General features: G+C 42.4%; 1 protein-coding gene across 1 annotated transcript; it reads right to left on the minus strand.

Moving 5' to 3' along the window:
- Positions 1 to 6,116: 6,116 nt before the first annotated feature.
- Positions 6,117 to 10,253, minus strand: LOC307088653 (protein NLRC3-like; the record flags this gene model as incomplete). The annotated part of the gene is made up of 7 exons (XM_079754604.1): positions 6,117 to 6,258; positions 6,490 to 6,670; positions 6,943 to 6,989; positions 7,169 to 7,342; positions 7,499 to 7,672; positions 8,239 to 8,412; positions 8,740 to 10,253. The coding sequence occupies 7 exons, from the start codon at positions 10,251 to 10,253 to the stop codon at positions 6,117 to 6,119; spliced, it is 2,406 nt and encodes an 801-aa protein (XP_079610730.1).
- Between the last annotated feature and the right edge of the window lie 4,622 nt (positions 10,254 to 14,875).

Genomic DNA, 14,875 nt, shown 5'->3' on the forward strand with positions numbered 1-14,875 from the left:
CCTAGTGTCTTATTTGAGTTTCATCATGCTTCCAACCAATGACATAATGGCTATCCATTCAAAACAAACAAACAACACATTTAATTGAATTGTATTTAAAACTCGGTCCATAATTGTTTTTTCTAGTTGAAAAAAATCGATCGAGTGAGGGAGAGCTTAGGAATGTCATAAAAGGATGACTCACCACAACTCTCTCCAGCTCTACTGGAAAAGAAATCGGCATGACCTTTGAACTTTCGGTAATGGACGGAGTAGGGGGGGGTAGTGTCTCAGGTGTATGTATGAAAGTGGAACGCAAAGTTTCACGGAAGTGTGTGAAGTGTGACCTTTAGAGAGAGAGAGAGGGAGAAAGAGGAGGAGAGGGAGATAGATAGAGAGAGAGACAGAGAGAGAGAGAGAGAGAGAGAGAGAGAGAGAGGGGGGGGGGAGAGAGATAGAGAGAGAGAGAAAGAAAGAGAGAGAGGGGGGGTGGAGAGAGAGAGAGAGAGAGACACCCCTTTGTGAGAGTGATCCCATCCCCTTGGGAAGGTCCAGGGTCGCTTTAACAGTCTCCTTATCAATATTCAATTAACCAGCTTCCCTAAAAGCACTTGGTTGATATCACCTAAGTAGTTCTTATTTACTAGCTTCAAGCTGAAGTTAATCTTAACTCACATCTGCCTTGGAGGTGAACTAAATGGTTTTGATAAAGCTATCTGCTAAGTGATTAAATGTCAATCAATTAAATGTAATTTAAAGGTTCAATATTTCATAAAAAATACACCATTGCGAGCCATGTCAAAATCCATCCCGTTGTGTCATCACAATGAGGATGTGTTTAACCAGCTTAAGGGAGATGATTAGTTGGACTCTAACTGGTGGGCTGGAGTTCACCAGCCCATCCGAGCGGACACTTCTATTTGTGATGTCACAAAAGGTTATCTTTAATGAAATCGGGGCCCTTTAATGTCATGTAGTTTAATGCCATATAAGTCAAGTGTAATGTTGCATCTCCTGAATGAACAGAAAATGTCATGACGGACCCAGTCCAAAGCTGTATTATGTGTGTGATTTTCAGTCTCTACTCCTACTCCCTGCTACCTTCAGAGTTCATATTTGAATGGCTAAACTCTTCACAAGAGCCCCGGGAGGAAAAATCACTTTGATTTAAAACTGAAATTGTAAACAAAACACTTTCCAAAAATGTCAGCCTGGGGTATCTGTGTTAGTTCAAGCATGAGTGTCTCTCTCTCTCTCTGTCTGTATGTCTCTCTCTCTCTCTCTGTGTGTGTGTGTGTGTGTGTGTGTGTGTGTGTGTGTGTGTGTGTGTGTGTGTGTGTGTGTGTTTGTGTGCCTCTCTCTCTCTCTCTTTCTCATGTCCTCTCTTTCTCCCTCCCTCCCTCCCTCCCTTCTCTCTCTCTCTCTCTCTCTCTCTCTCTCTCTGTCCCTCTCTCTCTCTCTAAGCGGTTTAAACTTCCACTGATTCATGGTACTTACGAAGCTTTTATATTTTGTATATTCTCCCTCTCTTATTGTCCGTCACATGCGGGAGCATGCGTCCCCCTCTCCAAATGTCGGAAAGCGTGCCAAAAAACGTCATTAGGGCCTATCAAAACTGCGGCTCTTGCCTGCCATTGCAATGCGGCTTTCCGTGCGTTTCCTTGCCTTTCACGCCATCTGCTGGCAATCTTCTGTAATAGCCAATAAATTCCCAGATTCAACGGTTCCCAGGTCCAGGACTCCTCCTCTGGGCAGAAGCAGTGCACATCTTACTCATGATATGCACATGAGGCTGCTTGCTTATCTTGGTGTACGACATGTGTGTGGGTTGATGTTGTTGACAAGGACTAAAGCAGACATTTTTCGAGTTAAATAATGTAATAATAATAATAACAATTTAATTTCTATATATATATTTATTTATTTATATATATACAATCAACCAAAGGAGATGCTGCAGTGACCAGAGAGCCCTTCTTCCACCTCCATCTGACTGAGGGCATGCCAGTCTTGACCAGCCTGGCACAGAAGGGAAAACGTGCACACTGTGCATGTAAACATAACCTCCTTTATCTGCACGGCAGGTCAGGGGCCACTTGGTGTCATTTTAGACAGACACCAGGACACATATCAGAGCTGGTTGTATTGATCATAAAGGAAGAACGCCCCCTGGGCAGACGTCATCAACTATTCTATTAGTGAAGGACGGACTAAAGGAGGCATATCTCAGAGGTTGTAGGGTAACCAACCCTTAATGGGTATTTCTTACATAAAAAGATTTTAATTTAGATAGAGGTAATACTCTTTTGAATAAAAAGTACGGCTGCTTTTTACGTTTTCTCATGAATTACTGTATTTCTTACACTTTACAGTAGGGCACATCCTACTTAGTGACACCGGTGGCTAGCAGAGGTGGTGTTGATTCTGGGATGTAGGACATTGAATGGTAACATGAATAACACTAACAAAGTGAAACAAATGGCCACTAAATGCCCTAAACGTAAATAAAGTTGTCTTGTCAGTTGTCAGTTGTCTGTGATAGGCTCCAAATGGTTAGACATGATCGTGTTACGCATTTTCTGACTTTTTAAGAGTTAGGCACATCTTTGGATGAATTAAAGGTTTTTATGATTTTGACAGGTTCGAATAAAAAACCATAACAATTCCAACATCAATTCATTTTGTTTCAGTTTTCTAGACCTTTTCTTTAGATGTTTGTCAGTCATTAGCCTTTTTCACACACGTCCTCCGTTTATTCTCCGCATTTGTATATCAGGAGGATTGATCGTTAGGGTCATGCACACTTATTCACACTTGATGCCCGATAAGCGGATGTCCGTGACGCTCAGACATCAGTAGAATCAACGGGGCGTTTAGGGGGGTGGGCTTGCAAGGGTCGGGATATGACGTAGCGTCAAGGTTTGCAAGAGGCGGGATAAGGACGGCCACTGTCACTCTGGTTTGTTTTGGTTTGACCGCAGACATCGATCGATGAAAGATTGGAGCATGAGTTAGAGGCAAATAGAAGAAATGACAAAGAAGAAAGGCATTGCGAACGACTGTGTTACCGGAGAAGAGAGCATATTTTTTTTACTTCATTCATTCAAACACAAATATAGTTGATTTCTGTGTTTAACTTAGAAAAATGGGAGTGGAAGGCCGGGACACTATAATGTTCAGTTAACTGTTGTCAATAATAATTGTTATGAGAGTAGCGTAGGTGTGTGCGCGAGAATGGCAGTGTTAGTGTGAGTGACGTCAGCGAGTGAGTGGACGAGCGAGGAGAGCGAGCGGTAGCGTTTGTCAGTTTAGTGATGAACTAGTCCGGTTTTGTCTATGCAAACGTGTACTGTAAAGTTCGTGAAACTAAGAATAAATACCCAGCCTGTCAAGAATCAACAGCCGCTTCATTCCGGCCATATTCCGACTAGTGATCAACCGATATATCGATATTTGCGTTATTTACGTGTATCGGTATCGGTATCACTACCGATTTTTTGTTTTTCTTTTCTTCGGTATGATTTACAGATTACAGTTCAATAAATGTTCATTTTTTTAAATTGAGATTGTAACATTTGTTATCATCATTGTGTCATTTTTATGATGTTAATTGAGGGAGGCTTAGCCTTGAAATCCAGACCCATCTAGAAAAATGTAGGGTCTGGCAACGAGTAATGAAAATGGCCCAACTTGAGGGGCGGCACCAAGCATGCAATTGAAAATATCAGAAGAATACAAGGGGTGACGTATCCAGACCGGTGGAGCTAACCAATAGATAAGACTCGCCGACTTGCCGTATCCGGTCGGTAAAACAGCAACGCTTTTGGCCCGCCTATAGTGATACATCGATGTGATTGATTAATGTTCTGGGCCAGGGGAGGCCCAGAATATACACGAGTATATTGCTCTTTCCCAGAGTGACTCACTGAGCAAATTCAAATTGTGCTCTCGCGAGAACTCTGGATTTCCAGGGTATTATCGGCTCCAAATATCGGCTCAAAAAAAATTGGTATCGGCGTATCGGTTAGCCGCTTAGGCTGATGAAAAAATATCGGTATCGGCCCTAAAAAATCCATATCGGTCGATTCCTAATTCCGACCTATAAGCAGACCCACTGCCGGTCAAAGTGAAGGGTGTTACACCCGAGGGAACATTGGCCCTGGAGCAAACTTCTCCCCTGTGCTCCTCGTCTATGGTCTGGGAGCCGACAGCAGGAAAGGTGTAACATAATAATCATAACTTTTCTATATACGCGTGCAGCTGTGGACTTGTAATTTATTGTATGATGCGTACTTTTAGGGTTACGATAAGACCTCTCTCTCTAGCGTTCACAACGAATTACTCTGAAAAGCAGTGCCACATATAAATATGTTTTAACCACTCAGCGAACACAAAGCAACAGGCTGATTATCATTTAGGGCACTCATTGACATGCAAATGCACAACAAAGCGTCATCAACACACCCACTCATATGTTGTGAAATGCCGACCTTCTTCATTTATTTAAATGAAGAAGATTGTGCAGACTAAACCGTCACGTTGACTCCTCATTCACATATAAGGAAATTAACATTTCCGCCGTCTTCTTTCAGGATGTCTTCAGGATACCAATGTCAGGATATGTTGTTTACATATACGGCCCGTCTCGAGAATAGCGGGCTAATAGCAGGCTTTACATGTATGTGTGAAAGCAGCTAGAGATGATTTTAAGGGTGTGAACATCCAACGGCCAGTCTTTTGGACTGTTCGCTTTTTTGGAAATAAACAAAATGCCAAACTAAAACAAATCTGAAAGTTTAACTAGTGGCCATGTTGGGGGTGATAAGTCTGAAGTTGTTTAATGCATGTCCTGATGTTCTTCTATAAGGCGTCTGAATAGACCACCCCCAGACATCCGCCTGCATTTCCCAAGTTTAGGATGATAGGAATGTTACTGTCTGGTATAATGGTGGTTTGGTCATTTTTCAGTAATAATCGTGCAATTATTTGTCATAGCGGGTTGACATAGTCAGAGTTACACAGCCATAGCCTTTGACATTAGAGAAATGGCAAACAACGTTTTTTTTTTACATTTGTTGAAGTTTATTTAGACTTTTTACATGATTAACTAACAACTCTCTTAAATCATCACACAATTGTGGAGAATCGCAAACAAAAAAGTCCCATGATGCATGCCGATGTACAAGCTCTATATTAAGTTGTGGTGGTGGTTATGCCATCAGCATCATCCTCATATTTATCACAGAATAGCACCCATCATTAACCCTTCACAATAAAAGCCTGGTGGATAATCACAAGGAAGGCAACGTGACGAGTGCACAATCAGATTGAAGTGTTAATACAGGATGGAGACACATTTGGATGGAGACAACACTAGCAGCGTTGTCCGGTTTTTAAGTACAGAAAGATCAGAAAGGACTTGATTAATCCCAAGGAATTGCGTGTTTTACAGCAGCAAATACCCCAAATATTATAGGATACAAGATATGTACTTTCTATGCGGCTGACTATTGGGGTAAGGAGAGCAATGGAAAAGAATATAAACAATTACAATTTTGATAAAAGAAATTGAGAATAACACAGTCCTCAAAAAATCCTCTTTTACATCCTCATCTCAATCAGCAACAACAATGATCTGGTGGTTTCTGTTTCAAAATCTCAATTAAACCTAAGTCAACACAAATTTCAAAAGCTTTGAGTACATGTTCATAGAAGATTACCTTACTTAAAACATTTAATACACTGTCTAAGATGATATTTTTTTGTTTTTTTTACAATCTATAATATACAATCAATCAATAGTGGCTGGCTGTGTATGTAGTAGTCCTAGTAGCCTATATTAATTACACTATGGTTATATACTAAAGTGTGTATCACATAATTGATCAATGATCATTCAGAATAATAAGATCCAAGAAGGACAAAGTCAGTGATCAGCCTCAAAGAAACCGCAAGTCCTACAGAACAGCCAGGAGTTTGTTCCCTCATCCTAGACACACATCCTAGACACACACACACACACTGTGTGTGTGTGTGTGTGTGTGTGTGTGTGTGTGTGTGTGTGTGTGTGTGTGTGTGTGTGTGTGTGTGTGTGTGTGTGTGTGTGTGTGTGTGTGTGTGTGTGTGTGTGTGTGTGGCTACAGCTGACAGAGGGACACTGAGGAAGGATAAGTCTCAAACCCAAACCCAAACCCAGGGTAGAGGTCCTGAGTGAATCTGGACTGGAAGGTGTGGATGTGTGTCAGTGTGTCTGAGGACCTTTCTACATCTGGGGACACTCTGTAGAAGGACAGAGTGCCAGCAGGCCAGTCCAGATACACTCCTACTATGTTAGAGCCAGCGGGGCGGAGAGGAACGTCTGTTTTACTACTGTTGTACCAGGGAGTGTAACAACCCCTTTCACAATGAAGCCGCCAGGACTTGCTGTTCTTTCCAAACTTGCTGTCATCACCCTTTCCTTTCCTTGTGATTCCTTTGTATGTCAATGCGATGGTAAGGAATCCTTTCCACTTTACCTCCCAGTAACAGCGGCCAGTCAGACCCTCTCTACACATCACCTGTCTCCAGTAACTAAATCTCTCTGGGTGATCAGGATACGACGGCTGCTCTCTGACCCGCGTCATCTGTCTGTTCTCAGACAGGAAGAGCTTCTGATGGGCTGTGTTTTGGTCCAGTGTGAGTTCACAGGCATCTGGCAGGAAACAAGGCAGCATTAGGGTAATGCATTACCACAGTTAAGAAGATAGAAAGAAAGATAACAATGTTTATGTTTGTTTAATCAAGTTTTTAAACCTGGCTCAATGTTTAGATTTTGGTTTCTATGACTGTCTATCAACAGTTTGATGAAGATGCACGATGTCAACAATAATCTTCATTCCTAGTAGGATTTGAATGAATGCATTTCACCTACTCAAGCTCAAAGGATAGTGTGTTGTGATGGATTAATACTAAACAGGCACTTACACTTTCTAAAACCGGATTTCAGCCTCCATACCCCACTGTGTTCCACACTGGGGGGCAAACAAAGGGAGGGCAGCATGTTGTCTTTAAAATGATGGCACTCACATACACAATGTACTGAATTCAGTGTCTGTTCAATTAAAATAACTTTTTGATACAACAACAATATCATTAATTGAATCCCTTATAATAGACTTTGTCAGTGAGTCGTGATCCGTCCTCTCCATACCTGAGAGTGCTCATTTTCCAGTTTGGATCCTCCATTCCTGCAGAGAGCAGCATAATGCCTGAGCCTCCTGGGTGATTGTAGCTCAAGTCAAGCTCTTTCAAATGGGAGGGGTTGCAGGTCAGAGCTGAGGCCAGAGAAGCACAGCCTTCCTGTGTGACTAGACAGCCAGACAACCTACACACACATATGTAGATATGTATTCAATATACATTCAGAAATAAACATTTACATGCATACATACAAGATAGAAAGGAAAACTCAGCATCTCAACTCAGCATCTCTCAACATATAAATGTTAAGAACAGGTCTTACAGGATGAGTAAAACTGACCTGAGAGTTTCCAGTGTACAGTGTGGACTCCCCAGTCCAGCAGAGATCAGCTTCACTCCTGAATCCTGCAGGTCATTGCTACTCAAGTCCAGCTCTCTCAGTCTAGAGGATTTGGAGCTGAGAACTGAGGCCAGAGCTTGACAGCATCTTTCTGACACATTACACACTCTCAGCCTTTCAACAAGAAGAAGACATTCCAAAAACCATGTTAATGATGATGATGATGAAAAGTCTGACTGATAATTGATTTGTTGCTTGCGAGTAGAACGAAAATATAATATAAGTTTTGGTGGTGCAACATGGCGGCCTCCGTAGAAGAGGACCTGTTCCCTGTAGATACAAAAGGCTCAAAAACCCAATGATTGTTATTTTCATTGTATTATACCCTAATTAAAACATACTTATGAACTTTATATTCAATTATAAAGGGCTTAAATTCTACAACTGGACCTTTAAGATGAAATGGATGTTAACAATCAATATAAAACATATATGAACAGCTATGCTTTAAAATCAAATACAGCATGAACAAGCTCAAGCCATATTCAAGTTTTTCTTTTTTTTACTTTGCACGTACTGAAATATAAAATATAGAAAAATAGTATTTATTTATTAAATATTATTTTATTTTTATGTTAAAATTATTTTGATTACTAAAATATCAGGTGATTTTCCAAGTACATTTGACTACAAATATTTGAAGAAGAACGTATGCTTTCAGCACATTTAATAAAACTGACCTGAGAATTTGTAGTGTACAGTGTGGACTCCCCAAGCCGTCAGAGAGCAGCTTCACTCCCGAATCCTGCAGATTGTTGGTACTTAAATCCAGCTCTCTAAGATTAGAGGAGTTGGAGCTGAGAACTGAGGCCAGATCTCCACAGCATCTCTCTGACAAATAGCAGCCAATAAGCCTTAAAACAAATGCAATTCCATGTTACAAAAATATGTGACTTTGAAGAATAAATGTGTGTTATAACATCTGTGTTGGGTGTGTGAAGGTAGATGTTATTCAAATAAACTTATCCAGTAGCTTACATGTTAACAAAAAACAATAGTTTGGATTGATTACGAATATTACAAACGTTCCTCATGAATCAGATTTACTTAAACATAATCTGGCATTTAACAAATGCTGATATATATTACTACTTTCAAATATTTATTTTTTAAAGTGCTGACTTTGATATATTTGATAAATGTATACTATTCTGCATATTATATGTTGTATGTGTACGTACAAAGATATTTGAGAGGCTTTGACCACTGGCAGCATCCTCAGAAGACTCTCCTCTGAAGCACGGTATTTCTTCAGGTCAAACACGTCCAGCTCCTCTTCTGATGACAGTAAGATGAAGACCAGAGCTGACCACTGAGCAGGGGAGAGAGCTTCTGTGTAGATTCTTCCTGATGTCCGGTACTGTTGGATCTCCTCCACTAGGGAACACTCATCGAGCTCATTCAGACAGTGCAACAGATTGATGCTTCTCTCTGGAGAGAGATCTTCATTCAACTTCCTCTTTATATATCGGACTGTTTCCTGATTGTTCTCTGGGCTACTTCCTCTCCATCCCAGTAGGCCATGCAGGAGAATGTGATTGTTCTTTTGAGAGAGGCCCAGTAGGAAGCGGAGAAACAAGTCCAGATGACCAGTCTTGCTCTGTAAGGCCTTGTCCACAGCACTCTGGTAGAAGAGCGGTTGAGAGAGTTGAGTAGCTTGATACATTTTCAATGTGTGTTCGTTTTTTTCTGAGAGTAGATTGCGACCAGATTTGAAAAAGGACAGAAAGACATACAGGGCAGCCAGAAACTCCTGGATGCTCAGATGGACAAAACAGAACACCTTCTTCTGGTACAGCCCACAATCCTCTTGTAATATCTGGATGAACACTCCTGTGCACTCTGAGGCTGCTCTGATATCGATGCCACACTCTTCCAGGTCTTCCTCATAGAAGATCAGGTTACCTTTCTCCAGCTGGGCAAAAGCCAACTTTCCCAGGGATTTAATGATCTTGTAGCTCTGCTTATTCCAATATGGATCTGTTTCAGCTCTCCCATCATACTTCAGGTTCCCCATTATGGACTGAACCCTCAGGAAGTGGATGTACATCTGAGTCTGGGTCTTTGGCATCTCTTCTTCTGTTCTCAAAAAGTCCTCCATAACTGTAGATGTGATCCAACAGAAGACTGGAATGTGACACATGATGTGGAGGCTTTGTGATTTCTTGACATGGGAGACGATTGTGCTGGCCTGCGTCTCCTCTTTGAACCTTTTCCTGAAGTACTTCTCCTTCTGTGGCTCGGTGAACCCTCTCACCTCTGTTACCATGTCAACACACTTAGCAGGGATCTGACAGGCTGCCGCAGGGCGTGTGGTTATCCAGATGCGAGCGTGGGGAAGCAGTTCGCCCCTGATGAGGTTTGTCAGCAGGACATCCACCGAGGTCAACTCTCTGACGTCATTCGAGATCTGGTTGTTCTGAAAGTCCAGAGGAAGTCGACATTCATCCAGACCATCCAAGATGAAGAGAACTTGGAAATGGTCATAGTTGCAAATGTCAGCTTCTTTTGTTTCAATAAAGAAGTATTGTAGGAGTTCCACCAGGCTAAACTCTTTCCCTTTCAGTAAATTTAGTTCTCTGAAAGGTAAGGTAAATGTGAAGTGTATGTCTTGATTTGCTTTGCCTTCAGCCCAATCCAGAATGAATTTCTGTGTTAGAACAGTTTTACCAATACCAGCCACTCCAGTTGTCATTATTGTTCTTGCTGGTTCTCGTCCACTAATGGGTTTAAAGATGTCTTCACATTTAATTGCTGTTTCCTCCTTGGCTGATTTCCTATTAACTGATTCAATCTGTCTGACCTCATGTTCCTTGTTGACTTCTCCACTGACACTCTCTGTGATGTATAGTTCTGTGTAGACGTCATCCAGAAATGTTGGCTTTCCTACCCTCGCGATTCCCTCAAACAAGCACCTGCACTTCTTCATCAAATTACTCTTGATTTTATGTTGGCACGTGACAGCCACATGTTCTAAATGAAGAAACAAAATACCTCAGTCAGTGGGCGCACAGGTAATATGTGAATATCTCAAACTCATTGCCATGTATTTAGTCTCATCAGGCTTTTTTGAGTTGTGGAAAAAAAGAGTCATTAAGAGATTTGTCTCTTAATGACCTCCTTTGAGAAAAGAGTAGGTTAATTTTGTTTGAGTATGTCGTGTATGTTGAGTTATGTGAAGAGTCTTACTGTTTTGCAGAGAGTCAGCCAGCTCATGCTGATTTAACTGCTTCAGGCAGAGCAGGGTGATGTCTACGACTCCTTTCATGGCGCGCCTCCATTGCTCCTCTGACTCACTATTCACCTCAACCTCCTTCTGACTCTGTGAGCATTGTGGGTTATGTGGGAAGATAAACCTCAAGAGTTTCTTCAGCTCCATGTCTAGAAAAGCGTGTGCGTTCTCCTTTACCCGGTGTGAAAAAAAAAACATAAATGAGAACTGTACTCTAAATTAAACTCCTAGATTCACTTCACGTTGGTCAAAGTACAGACCAATATTTTGTTGTACATTTACACACCGTAATCATGGAGATATTTTCTGTTTGAGGCTGCTGTACAAACCGACCACTGGTAACCTTTAACCTCTCTTGGCATTTGTTTCCTCTGAAGAAAATTCACAGACACACTCACACATTTTCAAATTGTTACCAAGTGCAGAGAGACAAGATGAACACAGAAAGTCCACTTCCATTTAACTGTTCCTGCTCTGATTACTGGATGGCATTTTTAGAACACAGAATTCTGAGTCTTGAAGGTCTAGAACTACTCTGTCTCTCCTGACTTGCTGCTACGTCAAATCGGTTGAATCAGAAGAACCCACTCTTCGGTTTTCGTTGTCTTTGAATACGTACCTCTTCTTCTCGGACGGCCGTCGATCTTTAGAATCAGTAGGAAGGTTAAAGGAGTGGTCCATCTTAACGGAGGAACCACAGTGTACAGAGGAGTCTGGTCTTCTAGAAAACAAAAACATATCACCTGGAATTAAGGATTCATGAATGCTTTTGGCTGTTGTATTCTTATGATAACAAAACTAAAAAACCTAACCGGCGCTCATCCTTAAACAATGGAGGGAAATCCATAGATCGGTTACTTCCCGCTGAGATAGCGATGCGTAAAGGGGAGTCTGCTCTCTGCTGCATCTCCGGGCTTCAACACAATGCAGACATAGGTTTAATTCAGACTTATGTTGTTGTTAGGATAGTATGTAGGGCTGAGCTCCAAGATCTAAGAAGTAAAACAGTCGCAGACAATCAGAGAGCCTCTCCTTACCTCTTAGCTTTGATCTGGTGGTCATGTTCGCCAGACACAGAGGTTTCAGAGACAGGACACTCATGTTCCCCAGACACAGAGGTTTCAGAGACAGGACACTCCTCCTTGAAACCTTGACATGACAGAACAACTTATCGTTTCTATGAACTTCCAACGTTTGTTAGGTTTCTTCTTGTTTCATGAAGAAACTCTTGGAAAGGAGGCAGTCGATAGTCAACACTGTGAGTGTGCAGTCCCAAGCTTGCATAACACAGAGTGACCACTAGATGGCCCTATGACCACTAGATGGCCCTATGACCACTAGATGGCCCTTTGTGGCCTCCCCCCCTCCCCACACACACACACACACACACACACACACACACACACACACACACACACACACACACACACACACACACACACACACACACACACATTGAACATTTAATAGAATTGTTTATGTATTGGGGTAAAAAATTAAATCATTACAACTCGATACAAATACTCAGCATTAAGGTACAGTATAAATAAAGATGTTTGATGTTAGGACAAACAGAGGATATCAAATGCATCCAATTCTGCCTAAAGGCTTTATATAACTCAACCAGCCCCTAATGTTTGCATAGTAGTCCTCTCCTCCTTCATGGTACTCAGCTTCTAGGGTTACCTGATGGCCCTGAGTTGCTGAGAAAAAAGAATAACTGCCTACCCTCACCACTTGCCACACCACCCTCAGACTTACCCATGGGAGGGGTTCCTCTCTCCTGATAAACTCCAATCTGGGAGGTCCTGGAGCCCCAGGGAACTGCTGTAAAGGAGTTGGCCAGGAGAATAGCTTTTCTGACTGTGCTGGGGTTATGTTCCCGGATCCAAACACCCACATCGCCAGGGACCATGTTGAGGAACTGCTCCAACATGACCATCTCTCCTATCTCTTCCTTGGTGTGGGTCTCTGGACTCACCCACCTCTGGTACAGTCCATTTATCTTTGAGTACAACTCCTCAGGGGTCTCCTCTGGTAAAAGTGCCATAGACCTGAACTTTAGTCTGGAGGTCTCAGGGGGGATATCATTCTTATCCATGGTTGCAGCTTGCAGTTGGTCAGAACTCAAAGTGTCCTCAATGTTCAATCTTCAGGAAATCTCGTCTGTATATTCTGATTGCTGACCATGGTTACTCCTTCGTATTCCTGGGTACCTGGCTGCTGCAGTGTAGCCTTAAGGGGGCCCCAGGCAACCAGCAACGGGTGGAACTGGGGCAGCACTGCCCCTGCTGAAAATGGTACTGGTGGAAAGGCAGATACTGGTCGGAATACTATTGTAGAATCATTTAACTGAGGAACGAGCTACGCTGAAGACTAGGAGCGAAGACTTCTTGTTTTAGTGACTATTGCAATGAATACAATAAAATGAGTAAATATTTACCGTCTAGCTCCTGTGCTCCTTTCCTCTCTGTGGAAGACGATTAAATGAGGACGAATCGTTTAACTTGACATAATCAACAAGTCATTTCGATCAAAGGTCTGCGTATATATTACATTGTTAATAATTTTACAGTTGTGCAATATTTTTATGACTTATGGGACCACAGTCCAAAGGTGTACTGCTGACTGCAATATGAAAACAAAGCTATCAAGGATTAAATAACAGATTATGATAACAATGAAAGTATTAAAAACCCATTAGTACATTTGTCGTTTGTTGAGCTTTGTACCCCTACAACCCCAAACATCATCATAGTAGTTAAAACACTGCTGATGTTATCATTGGTTATTGAACATTATTTCAGAATGTTTACATCCACTTTAGTTTTGCTTTAGGTCAGCTGTTGCCCTTTGGCCTCACTATCAGTATTTTAGTTCTGCAGCCTTATTCGTGAAATAATAATAATACAACTATTAACAATATTGTTCACCTTAATTTTATTATTTTTCCTTGGACTGCTGGCAGTGATTAACACTGTTCCCAACACCAAACTTTCTTAGTTTGATTTACCTTACACCTGTTTCACATAATTTTTAATGTCTTAATAAATCATGAATCACATATCATGTTCCTTGATCAAAGGTCAGCATATAAATAATTTATAATGTAATAAAAATTGTAAAAGAAATTACCACGCTGTCAACAAAAAATACAGGACGCACAGTACAAAGGTATGCAACACAAACATACAATCAGGACGTGTTGCTAATCCGTTTATTTTTAACTAGTTTCTGAACAAGGTCAATTGAGAGGTTTGCTTTGGAACCAGGAACATCACCCCGGCACAGCAAACTGCTGGGTTTTGTTTCGAATCAGAGTCATGGTTAGCGTAGGACTGGGTTTAGGCTTGGGTGGCCTTAGGGTGAATCCTGTTTCTTTGCTCCAAACAAAATCTCAGCCCTACCCCTCGCTGTTGCGCGTTCACACGCAGTGGAGCCGTATCCCGAAAGCCATTATAAGGTAGGTCTTAATAAATCATGGGTAAGGGGTGAGGGGGAGGGCTAACATCCCCTCAAAATTGAGATTTTCGATTTTCATATGTAATTATTGTCTATGTTAATAATCATTAAATAAATGATGATGACCATCGCATTATCATTATACAGTTTTAATGTTAGCTGGGAATTTCTTTATAACAAGCACAACTACCAAAACTCCCGGAGCAGAGCTCCCGGATTCACGCCTGGGTCTCCGCAGTCAGCCCGGCAGCGGGCTCTGCAGCCCGGCAGCCTGACTGCGGGAAGGCCAGTCGAGGGCGGCCCGGTCGGGGGCGGCCCGGTCGGGGGCGGCCCGGTCGAGGGCGGCCCGGTCGAGGGCGGCCCGGTCGGGGGCGGCACGGTCGGGGGCGGCCCGGTCGGGGGCGGCACGGTCGGGGGCGGCCCGGTCGGGGGCGGCCCGGTCGAGGGCGGCCCGGTCGAGGGCGGCCCGATCGCGGGCTCCGCAGCCCGGCCGTGGTACGGGGTCGGGCTGCCCGACTTATTTGTTATTTGTTATGTTTTCTTTCAGGAGATCATTGAGGCCGCTGCCACCACAGAGCCCATCCCTCCACCACCTCAAGCACCTCTTCTGCATTAGTAGCCCT

Source organism: Pollachius pollachius (genome assembly GCF_949987615.1).
Source record: "Pollachius pollachius genome assembly, chromosome: 17".
Lineage (NCBI taxonomy): Eukaryota > Metazoa > Chordata > Actinopteri > Gadiformes > Gadidae > Pollachius > Pollachius pollachius.